General features: G+C 36.5%; 1 protein-coding gene across 2 annotated transcripts in view; it reads right to left on the reverse strand.

Moving 5' to 3' along the window:
• Positions 1–4,594: 4,594 nt before the first annotated feature.
• The window catches only part of GTF3C3 (general transcription factor IIIC subunit 3), a 31,281-nt gene continuing 19,276 nt past the window's right edge, over positions 4,595–16,599 (reverse strand). For both annotated transcript variants that reach the window (XM_067026485.1, XM_059052406.2), the window contains exons 14-18: positions 14,605–14,842; positions 13,834–14,024; positions 9,495–9,619; positions 7,390–7,542; positions 4,595–6,000 (exon numbers count right to left, since the gene is read on the reverse strand). In XM_067026485.1, coding sequence (XP_066882586.1) covers positions 5,878–6,000; positions 7,390–7,542; positions 9,495–9,619; positions 13,834–14,024; positions 14,605–14,842 — 830 coding nt within the window. In that variant the 3' untranslated portion in view covers positions 4,595–5,877. The remainder of the gene's footprint in view (positions 6,001–7,389; positions 7,543–9,494; positions 9,620–13,833; positions 14,025–14,604; positions 14,843–16,599) is intronic.

A 16,599-nucleotide genomic window follows, 5' to 3' on the forward strand; every position in this document is an offset into this window, starting at 1 on the left:
TGTAAATATATATGTACCCAACATAGGAGCACCTCAATATATAAGGCAAATACTAACAGCCATAAAAGGAGAAATTGACAGTAACACAATAATAGTGGGGGACCTTAACTCCCCAGTTACATCAATGGACAAATCATTCAAACAGAAAATCAGTAAGGAAACACAGGCCTTCAATGACACATTAAACCAGATGGACTTAATTGATAGTTATAGAACATGCCATCTGAAAGCAGCAGAATATACATTCTTCTCAAGTGCACACGAACATTCTCCAGGACTGATCACATGGTGGGCCACAAAGCGAGCCTCGGTAAATTTAAGGATACTGAAATCATATCAAGCATCTTTTCTGACCACAACACTATGAGATTAGAAATCAACTACAAGAAAAAAAACTGCAATAAAAACACATGGATGCTAAACAATATGTTACTAAACAACCAATGGATCACGGAAGAAATCAAAGAGGAAATAAAAAAATACCCAGAGACAAATGAAAATAAAAACACGACAATCCAAAACCTATGGGATGCAGCAAAAGCAACAGCAAAAGCAATTTTAAGAGGGAAGTTTATAGCAATACAATCTTACATCAGGAAACAAGAAAAATCTCAACTTAAAAAACCTAACCTTACCCCAAAAGCAACTAGAGAAAGAAGAACAAACAAAATCCAAAGTTAGTATCAACAGAAGGAAAGAAATCATAAAGATCAGAGCAGAAATTGATGAAAGAGAAACAAAGAAAATAGAAAAGATCAATGAAACTAAAAGCTGGTTTTTGAAAAAATAAACAAAATTGATAAACCATTAGCCAGACTCATCAAGAAAAAAAGGGAGAGGGCTCAATCAATAAAATTAGAAATGAAAAAGGAGAAGTTACAACAGACACCACAGAAATACAAAGGATCATAAGAGACTACTACAAGCAACTATATGCCAATAAAATGGAAACCTAGAAGAAATGCACAAATTCTTAGGAAGGTATAACCTTCCAAGACTGAACCAGAAAGAAATAGAAAATATGAACAGACCAATCACAAGCACTGAAATTAAAACTCTGATTAAAAAACTCCCAACAAACAAAAGTCCAGGACCAGATGGCTTCACAGGCGAATTCTATCACACATCTAGAGAAGAGTTACCACCTATCCTTCTGAAACTATTCCAAAAAATTGCAGAGGAAGGACACTCTCAAACTCATTCTTTGAGGCCACCATCATCCTGATACCAAAACCAAAGATACCACAGAAAAGAAAATTACAAGCCAATATCAGTGATGAACAAGATGCAAAAATCCTCAACAAAATACTAGCAAACTAAATCCAACATGTTAAAAGGATCAAAAACATAATCAATTCGGATTTATCTGAGTGATGCAAGGATTTTTCAATATCTGAAAATCAATTAGTATGATACACCACATCAACAAATTGAAGACTAAAAATCATATTATCATCTCAGTAGAATCAGAAAAAGCTTTTGATAAAATTCAACACCCACTTATGATAAAACAAAAAAAACTCTCCAGAAAGTGGGCATAGAGGGAACCTACCTCCATAATAAAGGCCATATATGAGAAACCTACAGCTAACAGCATACTCAACGATGAAAAGCTGGAAGCATTTCCTCTAAGATCAGGAACAAGACAAGGGTGCACACACTCACCACATTTATTCAACAAAGTTTTGGAAGTCCTAGCCATGACAATCAGAGAACAAAAAGAAATAAAAGGAAACAAAAGTGGAAAAGAAGAAGTAAAACTGTCACTGTTTGCAGATGACATAATACTATACATAGAAAACCCTAAAGATGCTACCAGGAAACTACTAGAGCTCATCAATGAATTCAGTAACGTTACAGGATACAAAGTAATACACAGCAATCTGTTGCATTTCTATACATTAACAATGAAAGATCTGAAAGAGAAATTAAGGAAACAATCTCATTTACCATTGCATTCAAAAGAATAAAACACCTAGGAATAAACCTACCTAAGGAGGCAAAAGAACTGTACTCTGAAAACTATTAGACACTGATGAAGGAAACTGAAGATTGCACAGATGGAAAAATAAACTATCTTCTTAGATTGGAAGAATCAATATTGTCAAAATGACTATACTACTAAGGCAATCTACAGATTCAATGCAATCCCTATCAAATTACCCATGGCATTTTTCACAGAACTAGAACCAAAAATTTTACAATTTGTATGGAAACACAAAAGACCCCAAATAGCCAAAGCAATCCCAAGAAGGAAAAATGGAGCTGGAGGAATCAGGCTCCCTGGCTTCCGACTATACTACAAAGCTACAGTCATCAAAACAGTATGGTACTGGCACAAAAACAGAAATATACATCAATGGAACAGGATAGCAAGTTCAGAAATAAATCCATGTGTCTATGGTCAATTCATCTACGACAAAGGAGGCAACAATACAATGGAGAAAAGACAGTCTCTTCAATAAGTGGTGCTGGGAAAACTGGACAGCTACATGTAAAAGAATGAAACTAGAACATTCTCTAACACCATACACAAAAATAAACTCAAAATGAATTAAAGACCTAAATGTAAGACTGGATAATATAAGGAAGTCCCTGGCAGTTCAGTGGTTAGGACTGTGCGCTCTCACTACTGAGGGGCCAGGTTCGATCCTTGGTCAGGGAACTAAGATCCCACATGCTGCGTGGCACAGCCATAAAATAAATAAATTTTTGAAAAGGACTGGATACTATAAAGCTCTTAGAGGAAAACATAAATCATATTTTCAAATTTGATATATTTATGTCAAAGGCAGGGCACTTTGACATAAATCATAGCAATATCATTTTGGATCCACCTCCTATAGTAATAAAAAAATTAAACAAATTGGACCTAATTAAACTTAAAAGCTTTTGCATAGCAAAGGAAACCATAAACAAAACGAAAAGGCAACCCACATTATGAAAAAAAATTTGCAAATGATGCGACCAACAAGGGATTAATCTCCAATATATACAAACAGCTCATGCAGCTCAATATCCAACAACCCAATCAAAAAAATGGGCAGAAGATCTAAATAGACATTTCTCCAAAGAAGACATACAGATGGCCAAAAAGCACATGAAAAGATGCTCAACATCACTTATTATTAGAGAACTGCAAATCAAAACTACAATGAGGTATCACCTCACACCGGTTAGAATGGCCATCATCAAAAAGTGTACAAACAATAAATGCTGGAGTGTGGGAAAAAGGGAACCCTCCTACGCTGTGGGTGGGAATGTAAACTGGTACAACCACTATGGAGAACAGTATGGAAGTACGTTAAAAAACTAAAAATAGAAATACCATATGATCCAGCAATCCCACTCCTGGCCATATATCTGGAGAAAACCATAGTTTGAAAAAGATATGGGTACCCGAATTTTCATTGCAGCACTATTTACAATAGCCAAGACACGGAAGCGACCTAAATGTCCACTGACAGGAATGGATAAAGATGTGGTACATATATACAATGGAATACTACTCAGCCATAAAAAATGAAATAATGTCATTTGCAGCAACATGGATGGACCTAGAGATTATCATACTAAGTGAAGTAAATCAGAAAAAGACAACTATTGTATGATATCACTTATATGTGGAATCTAAAAAACTGATACAAATGAACTTATTTACAAAACAAAAACAGACTCACAGACTGAAAAACAACTTATGGTTACCATTGGGGACGTGTGGAGAGGAGGGATAAATTAGGAAGTTGGGATTATCATATACACACTACTATATATAAAATAGATAACCAACAAGGACCTACTGTATAGCACAGAGAACTGTTCTCAATATTCTGTAATAATGTATATGAGAAAAGAATCTGAAAAAGAATAGATATATGTATATGTATAACTGAATCACTTTGCTGTACACCTAAAACACAACATTGTAGATCAACTATAAAATAAAAATTAAATTAAAAAAATAGAAAAAACAAAATAAAAACTTTTGTAATTAAAAAAAAATAGGCAGAAGGCCTGAAGGGTAGAAAAAATAACTGCTCATCTCCTTCTTTCTAAAGTAAATTTATGCTCAATTTTTATGTTGTTACTCTGAACTGTAGCAAGTATGTTCCTCCAAAGGAACATCTCTGAGCAAGGAGTAGCTTGCTAGTGATCCTGAACATGCTATTTAATCTCTCATAAATAAGATGGGGATGATAATAACAACAATAACACCTACCTTGCAGGTGATCCTCCGACAGAATCAGAGTTAATGTATCTAAAATATCCTGCACTGTACTTAGAACACAATAGCATAGTAAAAACACTCAGCAAACAGTAGTTATGATTTTAAATGTTAAACTCATGCAATTATCAGCTTTTTTTTCTTAGAAGACTGCTAGAGAGATTTATTGTGTCCTCCAAGGCTATTCAGCAGATATTGGAGTTACAGCACAGTGAGTTTAATTCAAGAGAGAAATTTTGAACACAGACTACTCAACTCCACAGGATTCCAAGACACAAATCTACCTGATCACTCTATCACAGTCAGCTTTATCATTATCTGCAAATGGCATGAAATAAAAAATATATATAAGCATATGAAACAATTAACTTTAATTACAAAAATAAAGTTTATTTAAATTCTACATATACACATACAGAGTGCACCATACATTTACTTATTACATACAAATTCTGCTTCTCAACTACAAAGTTATGTATAGAGTGTAAACAGTGGTAAGAATTCCTAAAAAGCCCCCACTGTACTTCTTTCATCCTAAGTCTCATACTTGTTTTCCTCCCACAGTTGGACTGGGTCTTATAACCCACATGTACTTTTATTATAGTATTTGTTTCCCCCTAAAAAGAAACTCTAAAAAGCTCTTATTAAACCAAGTATATCTAACAAGTACTGTTATCTCAGATTCAATAATATGTAGTATTTGAGATAAGTAAAAGGTTTTTATCTGTTTCAACTTCATCAGTAACACCTTATTCCATACATACAATTCCCTAGTCTTCCTATTACATTCCTAGTGATCTTGAAATGGAAACCAGGTCATGGCTATTGAACCTAGTCACCTTTTTTTTCTTTTTTTTTTGGTCAGAAAGACAAACATTGATAATGCATTTTTTTATTTGCCTCAGAGCAGTTTGCTATGAATTAAGCCCAGCCTCCCAGCCCTCAGACTTTATGGCTAAGATACATGCAGGTGAAAAGTAAAAGATTAACTCCATTACTTGTCTTCCTACCACATAACCATTTAAAATAAGTTTGCAAGGAACTAAGTGAATTACATAATTGTGCTGACATGACAGTCCCAATCTGTCTTTCCTCTACTAAGCGACCTCCTTTTCTATGTATTTGAAAAACTAATGGCAATAGTAACAGGGCACTAAGAAATGGATGACTGACAACAATGATATATGTAGAAATGTAGCAAACATTTCTTTCAAATAAATATATGCTCAAGGTCTGTATTTAAAGAACTGTATTGAGAGGTAATATCTCTCTTACTACTGTATTCCAAACACCTATCACAGTGCCTGGTACATAGGAGGTATTTAATATACAGTATTAAATACACAAATGAATAAATGGTGTGAAAAAAAGTGTATTCAACTCTATGCTGGTTCAATGGCTAATACTGTTCATTTCAGTTTTGGGGACAACTTACCAAAAAAATGGTAAGGGAAAATGACAGACCAATATAAAATTCTTGCAGGAATGAATTTTGCATATCTACCAAAAGATCATTATCATATATTAAAAATGAAATACACAGATAATTCTGAAATTATCATGTCCATTTTTGTGTTAATAATAAGCCCTGAGACAGAAAATACTGGTCCATGCACAGCAGCTGCCCAAGCTGCTTTCCCAGCTGAGGGGCTTTATATAGAACAATAAGTATATAAAAGCTTCTGAGCCATTCCAATATTCCCACTGTTCTGATATATGAGAGACAAATTGTAGGCAATATCTCTTCGTAAGTCTAACTGGTCAACTTCCATACCCTAGGGGGAAAAAATATATGAATGAGTTATACTTCAAATGGACAACCAGAACAATTTTATGGCAAATAAATAGTTTTGTAAGTGTTAAAAAAACTATTAAAATTCATAATACTAAAAAAAATTTATAAAACTAGACATATACCTTGGATTTAAATTTTTATCAGGTAATGCTGATTCAGTTGTTACAGTAACTGTATCATCAAATATTTTAAAATGTGTAACCAATAAGTTAAAGAAAAAAGTCTCAACCGCAAGACATGGCAGAATGACCTATAGATGAATTAGGATTTAAGAGTAAAAAAGTGAAACCATAAAAGAAAAATACAGTTGAAAAATAAAATAATATAATCTTGGGTAGGAAAAGCCCTTCTAAGTATAACAGCAAAAGTAGAAACTATAAAGAGAAAGACTGATATGACTTCATAAAAAATGTAAAACTTCTGCATGCAAAAAAAAAAAATCATAACACAAATGACCAGATGGGAAATAAATACCTGTACTATATAACAGAAAGGCATATAAAGAATAGGTCTAGGAGGGCATACACCAAATTGATTATAATGATTACCTTATGAGTGTTATTGCCTTTTTTTCTACTTAAATAACAAAGCAATGAACTCAATGGAATAGATTAGATCTATGTTCCTAATCTTCCCCATGCAAAATTTTGTAGTCAACTGACAAAACATCTGCAACAATTAAAAATGATACCTATAAAGCTTAAGGAGCAATATATAAAGTACTTATGAAATAGAGAACACAAAAGTATATGTATTTCATCAGCATAACTGTAAGAATATGTATTCATTTGCTTAACGGCTTAAGTTGACCAAGGGTAATAGAAAACAGCTGTGAGGGAATGTGGGGATTATGAGTACAACTTAAAAAAAGTAACAGTGAAAACATACTTTCCTTCAGAAATTAAAAATCAGGCTTTAAACACAGACTGTCATAGTATTGGCAACACTTCACCCTATATTACATTATCTTAAAACTGGATTTATATTGGTCTTTCATTTTTATAAAGAAGTATGTTAATTACACTTTTGAACTTGGAAATGAATAATGGCTATATTACTCAATACTCAGGCTTTCTGTCTACCATCTCACACCTGTTAACCACAGGGGCTATCTTAGGATAACTGAAATGGTCATAACCAGAAGTCATATATGGCCACATGGTTGCTAATCAGGTCATTAAGGCCAGGATATCAAAGAATTACTTGTTGCTGAACATAATTAAATAAATGCATTCAATAAGGGGAAAATATATTTTAATATATAAGCTACAATTAATTTCACTGTCTGGACCACTACACTGAGCTAACTGCACTTATCTATAGATGAAATGGGGTGACTCATCAGTTTTTAGAGTAAATCATACAATACCTCTACCACGAATGGAGGGAGCTCCAGGGCCTTCTGATAATAGTGGATTGCAAGGTGAATCAGCCCCAGTTGGTGAAGGCCACGGCCCAAATTGTAGAATGATTCCTGGCAAGGCCCACGTAGACTGAGATATCGATTAAGAAAGGAAAAGCCCTACCAAAAATAAAAAGATAAATAACTCAACAGTTCACTCATTTGACAGTATGTGCCAGGTGCAGGAATACAAATATTTTTTTTTTCAAAAAGACAGTGCCACCCTAAAAGAATATATGCCTGTGGTGTGGTGTCATATCACAATATAGTCAATATCTCTTCTGAAGGTGTAAAAGAGAGATTTTTTTCTTAAACTAAAGACAAAAGAATTCATAGAAAAGAAAGCCAAATGTTGCAACTAGCTGTTAAAAATCTGTAATCTATAAGCACACAGAATATATATTTTTATGGTTTCAAGTTGGCTTTTGTGGCATTAGAGGCCAGTAAAATTTGTTTGAGATACATGTCTAAAAGCTTGACCAGGGCTTCCCTGGTGGCGCAGTGGTTGCGAGTCCGCCTGCCGATGCAGGGGACGCAGGTTCGTGCCCCGGTCCGGGAAGATCCCACATGCCGCGGAGCGGCTGGGCCCGTGAGCCATGGCCGCTGAGCCTGCACGTCCGGAGCCTGTGCTCCGCAATGGGAGAGGCCACAACAATGAGAGGCCCGCATACCGCAAAAAAAAAAAAAGCTTGACCAAAATATAAAATCCAAGCCCTTATAATGACAATTCAGAAAGTTTCATCCTGATGAGCAAATTCACTTGAGCTTTTCTAACATTTCTGGGTAAATGGTACCTTTTATATACCTCTCAGAACCTTAATAACCACTTAACCTTAAAAAACTCTTTTTTTCCCTCTGAAAACTTCTGACTCAATAGTTTTATGGAGAAACTGATTATTTCAGAGTCTAACTGTAATGATGCAGGCTCCCTGTGTGTCACAGTGTCCAGAAAGCAACTTGCTTCTTCACTTCTTCTTGTATTCACTTTCCCCTTTAATGCAGCTTCAACTTTTATCACACACAGAAAGCTTCAAGTTGCAAGGTGCAAGTATCTGATGTAAGTAATTAAATAAATATATTACCTGAGTTAAGAGTAAGTCAACTAATTTGTACGTACAGAAAATAAAATGCAATTTCCTGGGTGATCTTCTATGTAATAAATGGTTACAAATTTTCCTTCATAAATTAATAATAAAAATTAAGGAATACTTTAGAATTAATGCATTCTAGGAATAAAAATTATGCTCAGTAAACAAAACATACTTTCTGCACAATAAATGAACCCATTTGAGTACATGAATATGACCTCTACTCCACTGAAAAACACGGTTCTCTGTTAAGTAACAGCAGACAAACAATCTCAGAAATATCTTATCTTCTTATTTAAAAATGAGAAATTTAAAGACAAAAATCTGAGAAAGAACGTTTTCTTTCCTTTTCTAACTACTTAAATAACAGGTATATACATGCATCAAATATATAAACATGAAAACTGAAACAGAAGCAAAAGTGTTGAGGATACAGGGGTGAACAAGACAGATAAGATCTCTGATCTCTTGGAGTTTATATTTTTACTAGAGGAGACAAGCTATGTAAAAAAGTAAACAAGAAAACAAAAAGGTAATTTCAAACTGCTTTACGAACTAAGAAGACTTTAAAAGAGCAAATTGTGGTGATGATGTAAGGAAACAGTCACAAAGGCACATATTCATACATTATTGTATGTATATATTATTATATTTTTAAAATTAATTTAAAAATCTTAAGGACCTAGAAGGCTGGAAGCCTCTGAGGCTCCAGAATATAAGGAAGTCTGCACAGGATTCCTTAAGATTCTGCCTGTGTCTTCTTCGTTTATGATCTGGCTGCGCATCCTTTTCTACATGGTTGCATAAGTCTTAGCCGGGAGGACCCATAGATGTTGGTCCATGAGTGCTGAACATAGGAAGATGTTGGGCACTCCCAACATGTGCACTAAGCAGGTACTACTTTTGAAGAAGTGTCACAAAAGCATTAAGTATATTCATTTTTAAAGAACATAAAATCAAGTAATGAGGAATCCAAATGATTACCTGCACAATAAGAGCATGTCTCCTTAATACATACTTCTGAGATGCCATGTGAATAAAGGTTAGGCCTATACAGAGGCTATAGAGAGGTTCATGAGGATGGGTGCGAAAGGCCTGCACATACTGTCCTGAAAAATGAACAGTGATGTCAGATGGTGGGACAAAAACATAGTTCCTTATTTCTTCAACACTTACTCTAATATATTTTAAGGTAAACAAACATTACTGTTATTTTAACATATGCAAGGAATACATGCTAAAATATCAACCAGGGACTTCCCTGGTGGCACAGTGGTTAAGAATCTGCCTGCCAATGCAGGGGACATGGATTCGAGCCGTGGTCCGGGTAGATCCCGCGTGTGGCGGAGCAACTAGGCCTGTGCGCCATAACTACTGAGCCTGTGCTCTAGACCCCGTGAGCCACAACTACTGAGCCCGTGTGCCACAACTACTGAAGCCTGTGCGCTTAGATCCCATGCTCAACAAAAAAGAGAAGCCACCGCAATAAGAAGCCCACGCACTGCAATGAAGAGCAGCTCCTGCTCGCCGCAACTAGAGAAAGCCTGCGAGCAGCAACCAAGACCCAACACGGGCAAAAATAAGTAAATAAATAAATAAAAATTTAAAAACATCAACCAGGTACACATTAATTTGAATTTTAAAATAATATATAACATATAACAAAATTAGAAGGACTTATCCATGAACATATCCTGACCATGAAGATTAAATATGAGTATAAAAGTAACTTTTTTTAAGGTACAGACATTTCCATGTAGAATAGTACTTCCAAAATAAACAATGTATCAATTGTGATCATAAATATATCTTATGACCTTAAATCTTTTTAAAAGCCAATGGGGGAATGTGTCTTTTGGTGAATTCTTTCATAAAATTAATTGAGACCTATCTTATAAATTCAAATGTGATGAATCACGGAGGTGAGAAAAAGAAACATAGTTTTGTTTTGTTTTTTAGGTTATGGGTATTATTTTCCCAAACATAGCGACTACTTTGTTTTTCTTGAGAAGAGCTAAATGTATCTAATAATAAAATAAGAATTCATGGTTTTGTGAATTCCATGTATTCTATATATATAATTGTCTCATATCAAATGCCTAACTATGAGATAGAGGAATTTAAGCAAATTTTTCTTATAAAGGTATGATCTCTAATTTATCATATAGATAAGAACTTCTATCACAGAAGGAACAGCACTGTAAAATCTCTTTAGCAGTACAGATGGTAGCCTGCCGTTTGGACTTCCTATTTTTGTGTAGTGCAAAAGTTTCTAAATATAGGAAAATAAAATCAAATCTCTATTTCATATTTTCTTAATATTAAACTAACAATTCCACAAAAGCATACACAATGAAGGAAAGTTTCAGTGTCTGATGTTTAAGATTATTGGTTGAACAACTATAAAAACAGCAGCCATACACAAAGAAACATGAAAGTATTAAACAGCCAAAATCACAGTATATTCAGAAGTGAACTTGGCAACACTAGCTTTCAGGCAGCAGGAGATACATGTCTCACCTAAACTTTTGGTTAGGTATTTTTCTACTTGTTTGCTCCTGATTCCTTATTACAGAAATTTCCTATAAATGATTAAATTTTCCCTGAGTTTAATTAGAATTAGTAAGAGCTATGTAAATAAATCTTAATGTAAAGACTTGTCTCCCACCAGTCAGAATGGCCATCATCAAAAAAGTCTACAAACAATAAATGCTGAAGAGGGTGTGGAGAAAAGGGAACCCTCCTACACTGCTGGTGGGAATGTAAATTGGTGCAGCCACTATGTAGAAAAATATGGAGATTCCTTAAAAAACTAAAAATGGAACTACCATATGATCCAGCAATCCCACTCCTGAGCACATATCTGGAGAAAACCATGTTTGGAAAGATACAAGCACCCTAATGTTCACTGCAGCACTGTTTACAATAGCCAAGACACAGAAGCAACCTGAATGTCCACTGACAGATGAATGGATAAAGATGTGGTACATATCAATGGAATATTACTCAGCCTTTAAAAAGAATGAAATAATGCCATTTGCACCAACATGGATGGACCTAGAGATTATCATACTAAGACACAGAAAGACAAATATCATATGATATTGCTTATATGTAGAATCTAAAAAAAAAAAAAAAAAGATACAAATGAACGTATTTACAAAACAGAAACAGACTCACAGACTTTGAAAACAAACTTACGGTTACCAAAGCAGAAATTGAAACTTTGGGATTGACATATACACACTACTATATTTGAAATAGATACCCAACATGGACCTACTGTATAGCACAGGGAACTCTACTCAATATTCTGTAATAGGGGACTTCCCTGGTGGTCCAGTGGTAAAGAATCCGCCTTCCAATGCAGGGAATGTGGGTTCAATCCCTGGTCAGGGAACTAAGATCCCACACATGCTGTGGGGCAAATAATCCCACGCGCCACAACCACTGAGCTCGCACACCTCAACGAGAGAACCTGTGTGCCACAAACTACAGAGCCCACATGCCCTGGAGCCCATGCACCACAACTAGAGAGAAACCCACACACCACAACGAAGAGCCCACGTTGCTGCAACTAAGACCAAATGTGGCCAAAAAAAATAAAAATAAAAATAAATAAATAAAACAAAGAAATTTTAAAAAAATATTCTGTAATAACCTAAATGGAAAAAAAATTTGAAAAAGAAGAGAGATATGTATATGTAAATAAGTAAGTAAATAAATAAATAAGGCAAAAAAAAAAAAAAGACTTGTCTCCTAAAGCAGGCATCCCCAACCCGTCCATGGCCTGTTAGGACCCGGGCCACAAAGCAGGAGGTGAGCGGCAGGCGAGCAAGTGAAGCTTCATTTGTATTTACAGCCGCTCCCCATCGGTCCCATTGCTGCCTGAGCTCCGTCTCCTGTCAAATCAGTGGCAGCATTAGATTCTCATAGGAGCGCGAACCCTACTGTGAACTGTGCATGCGAGGGTTCTAGGCTGCATGCTCCTTATGAGAATATAATCGCTGATGATCTGAGTTGGAGCTGAGGTGGTGAAGCTAGTGCTGGGGTGCAGCTGCAAATACAGATTATCATTAGCGGAGAGGTTTGAATGCACAGAGACCAACTGATGCAGACTCATATCAAAACTCTATCAGTGAGCGGCAAGCAAAAACAAGCTAAGGTTTCCCACTGATTCTGCATTATGGTGATTTGTATAATTATTTCATTATACATCACAATGTAATAATGATAGAAATAAAATGCACAATAAATGTAATGTGCTGGAATCATCCCCAAACCATCCCCATCCCCACCCCCCCTCCACCCCACCCCACCCCTGATCCGTGGAAAAACTGTCTTCTATGAAACTGGTCCCTGGTGCCAAAAAGGTTCAGGACCACGGTCCTAAAGGAATGAACTATCAGCAAATCTTAAGTCCCTCTTTGTTACTATAGCAAATTAAAATCAGGTAGCAAAACATCCATAATTAATGAAAATTATTTTGAGAACGAACAAGCCTCAGCAGGGAGACTTGTTGAGCTTTAAAGTCCTACTTTCGGACTTCCCTGGTGGCGCAGTGGGTCAGAATCCATCTGCCAATGCAGAGGACACAGGCTTGAGTCCTGGTCTGGGAAGATCCCACGTGCTGCAGAGCAACTAAGCCCGTGAGCCACAACTACTGAGCCTGTGCTCTAGAGCCTGTGACCCACAACTACTGAAGCCTGTGCTCCGCAACAAAGAGAAGCCACTGCAATGAGAAGCCCATGCACCGCAACGAAGAGTAGCCCATTTGCTGCAACTAGAGAAAGCCCGCGTGCAGCAACGAAGACCCAACGCAGCCAAAATAAATAAACAGATAAATTTAAAAACCCATTCAAAGGGCTTCTCTGGTGGCGCAGTGGCTGAGAGTCCGCCTGCCGATGCAGGGGACATGGGTTCGTGCCCCGGTCTGGGAAGATCCCACATGCTGCAGAGCGGCTGGGCCCGTGAGCCATGGCCGCTGAGCCTGTGCTCCGCAAGGGGAGAGGCCACAACAGTGAGGGGCCCACGTACCACACACACACAAAAAAACATTAAAAAAAAAAAAGTTCTGCTTTAAAGACCTACTTTAAACTTTTGAAACCAAAGCATCATAAGAAAAATAAATATTAATTATTATAATTACTGAGAACACTTATAGCCACTTACCGTATGTGCCAGGCATTATTTTAAGTACTCTATATTAACTCATTTAATTTCCACAATAATCTACAAGGTAGGTCCAATTATTATGTCCATTTCAGAGATAAAGAAACCAAGGCAGAGGGAAGGAGACAAAGTCATATGCCAGGACACTCACCAAGTGCATGCTTAAAACTACCAGATACGAATGCATTGTGTCCATTCAAGACACACAGGGCATGATTATCTGGGTTTTTCAGCATTAAACGGAGACAAAAGCGGTGATGTCGTACATCTTGGGAATGCATGGTAACTTGATTGAAAATGTTCCAGAGCTGGGGTTTATTGACATTTTCCATTACCATTATCCTAAAATTGCAGAAAGAGTGTGAGGGTAAAAAATAATGTAAAAAGAAAAATCTTCCTGATTTTTAAGATTGAAACCTTTCAGTGCTGTCCCACCAACACTGAAATGTACCACCCCCAACAAGGGGGATGTAGTGCTTCTACATCTTGTTTCCGCTTTTCAACAAAACTTTTAAACCACAAAACAGAATCAAGAGGTTTAAGTTTCACCTTTTCTCTCCCAGCCCACTCTCATAGCTGCAGAACAATGAACACTGCGTAATAATAATGTATATCAGACATTGTTAAAAGGTGTTACATACGACAACTCACTTAACTCTCACAGTAATCCTATAAGGTGGTAATATTATGATGCCTGTTTTATCACAATAAATGGGGAGACTGAGGCACAAGAGGTTAAGTAAATGGGAGTGCACGCTCTCATATACTGCTTCTGAGAATCACCAATGAACAAATTAATCTGTAAGTGACAAGAGAGTTAAAATTACACAGCTTATTAAATCTTGGACATGAGAAACTACGTCAAAGTAAATATACATGCTCTATCAAATAATCTAATTAAAATAACTTATTGGAAAATCACCTGATATAGTTATATGCCTTTCTGAAATTTTTGTCCAGAATTGCAGCAGAGAGACCAAAGTATTCTAGCTCTTTGCGTTTTGGCCTGTCCTCATAAAATGAGTAATATTCCAATGAAGAATCCACAAGCAACTCAGCCTCCTGAAATCGGGATAGGTCACATAAGGAGTATATGGCCTTCAAAAGAAGGTTCCACCAGTCATCTTTTGTCAAAACACTCGTGAGTACAGCAAATATTGCTAAAATGAGACCAATGAAAATCAGTTAGGACACTGCACTTCCAGAAATAGGAGTATTAGAAAGAAAATTCACATGATCAATTTTATGGTTAAATTTAATAACCATGGCCCTATGGGACTGAATTCTTGCCAACATTCTTCTGACAATGATGAGGAAGGAGCTGCTTGTTTCCACTCCCTTAACATGACCCCCCTCTGCTCCGCCTGCCTAACAACCTGCAGTCCTAGGTAATTCTCATTTCTGATTGTAAAGTCCAGCTACTTCATTTTTGTTGCTCAGTGCTAGCTAGAATATATGCTCCTTCAGGGCGAGTGTGCTTTCCATGATTGAGGTCAGATATGGGATTCTGCACCTACAAGGCATTCAAATACTTGCTAAGCAAAGGACTTCAAATTCATACTTAACAAATCTTCTCTTCCTTATTTATCTGTAAGAAACCTCCCTTTATAGCCCATGAAAAATACCAAAAGCCACACAATTTTTTTACTGTCTTTGATCCAGTAATTCTCTTCCTGGGAATCTATCCTAAACAACTAGTCAGAAATATGGATAAATCTATAGGCATGAGGATGCTCACTACGCTATTACTTAGAAAAGAAAATTATCAAAAGCAACCATATAATCAAAAAATAATATGGGAATGATTAAATTATGGAACTGCTATCCAATGGAATATTACACACTCCTTAAATATAACAGCTACAAAGAGAATAGAACATGAGAAAATGTTGAGTGAAAAAAAATCAGTAAAAAGATACATGTAACATAAAGAGCCCTAGATAATCCTACCAAGGTGCACTGGTGTAATGTGATCCCCACCATGATGAAACTAACTGACAAAACAAAAACCTTATGAACTTAAGAAAAACCAACAATGGACCTGAAATGAGGAAATACTGAAAGAGAAAACAGCCAGGATCAGATACAGAGAAAAATATGTTAAGGAAACATAGTCCAAAATAATGTGTGCAGAGGAAGAAGCCACTGGGATAAGCCCAGAATCAATAAACTAGAGAGACGGCAGGGCTCTGAGGCTAGATTGTAAGCAGTTGAGCCCACACTCCTATCCTCTGACTCTCTTCCCCCACGACATCTTGCTATGTCCTTATATTGTGCTTAACAGAGATTCAGCACTTCTGGATTCTAAAACCCTGTCCACTGCACACTGCCATGTCTGTAACAATGATTTAATTAGTACCTGTGGACCTGATTAACAATGAAAAAATTTTCTGCCAGATTGATATCTCTAGTTTATAGCCTAGGTCTCTTCCAAAGTTCTCTGAGTAATAACCTCACCTAACATACTTGATCCTTTTTCAGCTAAAAATAGATGGCTTGCAAAGTCACATGACTTGAGATGGGGCCAAAGAAACTTATTTTCAGACTTTTTATGACTATTGCTACATTTGTCAAAAATAAGTTTAACAGAGAATGGAATATATGTAATTGAAGTGACTAGACAAATAAAGCAATCTGTATTATCATCTAATCACAAATTTCTTTAAATAGGGTATATTTTCCTCTTAAAAAGTCAAAATTAAAAGATTGTTTTAGGGGCTGTGCCTGGTGGCACAGTGGTTGAGAATCTGCCTGCTAATGCAGGGGTTTGAGCCCTGGTCTGGGAGGATCCCACATGCCGTGGAGCAACTAGGCCCGTGAGCCACAACTACTGAGCCTGCGCGTCTGGAGCCTGTGCTCCGCAACAAGAGAGGCCGCGATAGTGAGAGGCCCGTGCACCACGATGAAGATGGCCCTC

Source organism: Kogia breviceps, chromosome 2, assembly GCF_026419965.1.
Source record: "Kogia breviceps isolate mKogBre1 chromosome 2, mKogBre1 haplotype 1, whole genome shotgun sequence".
Classification (NCBI taxonomy): domain Eukaryota; kingdom Metazoa; phylum Chordata; class Mammalia; order Artiodactyla; family Physeteridae; genus Kogia; species Kogia breviceps.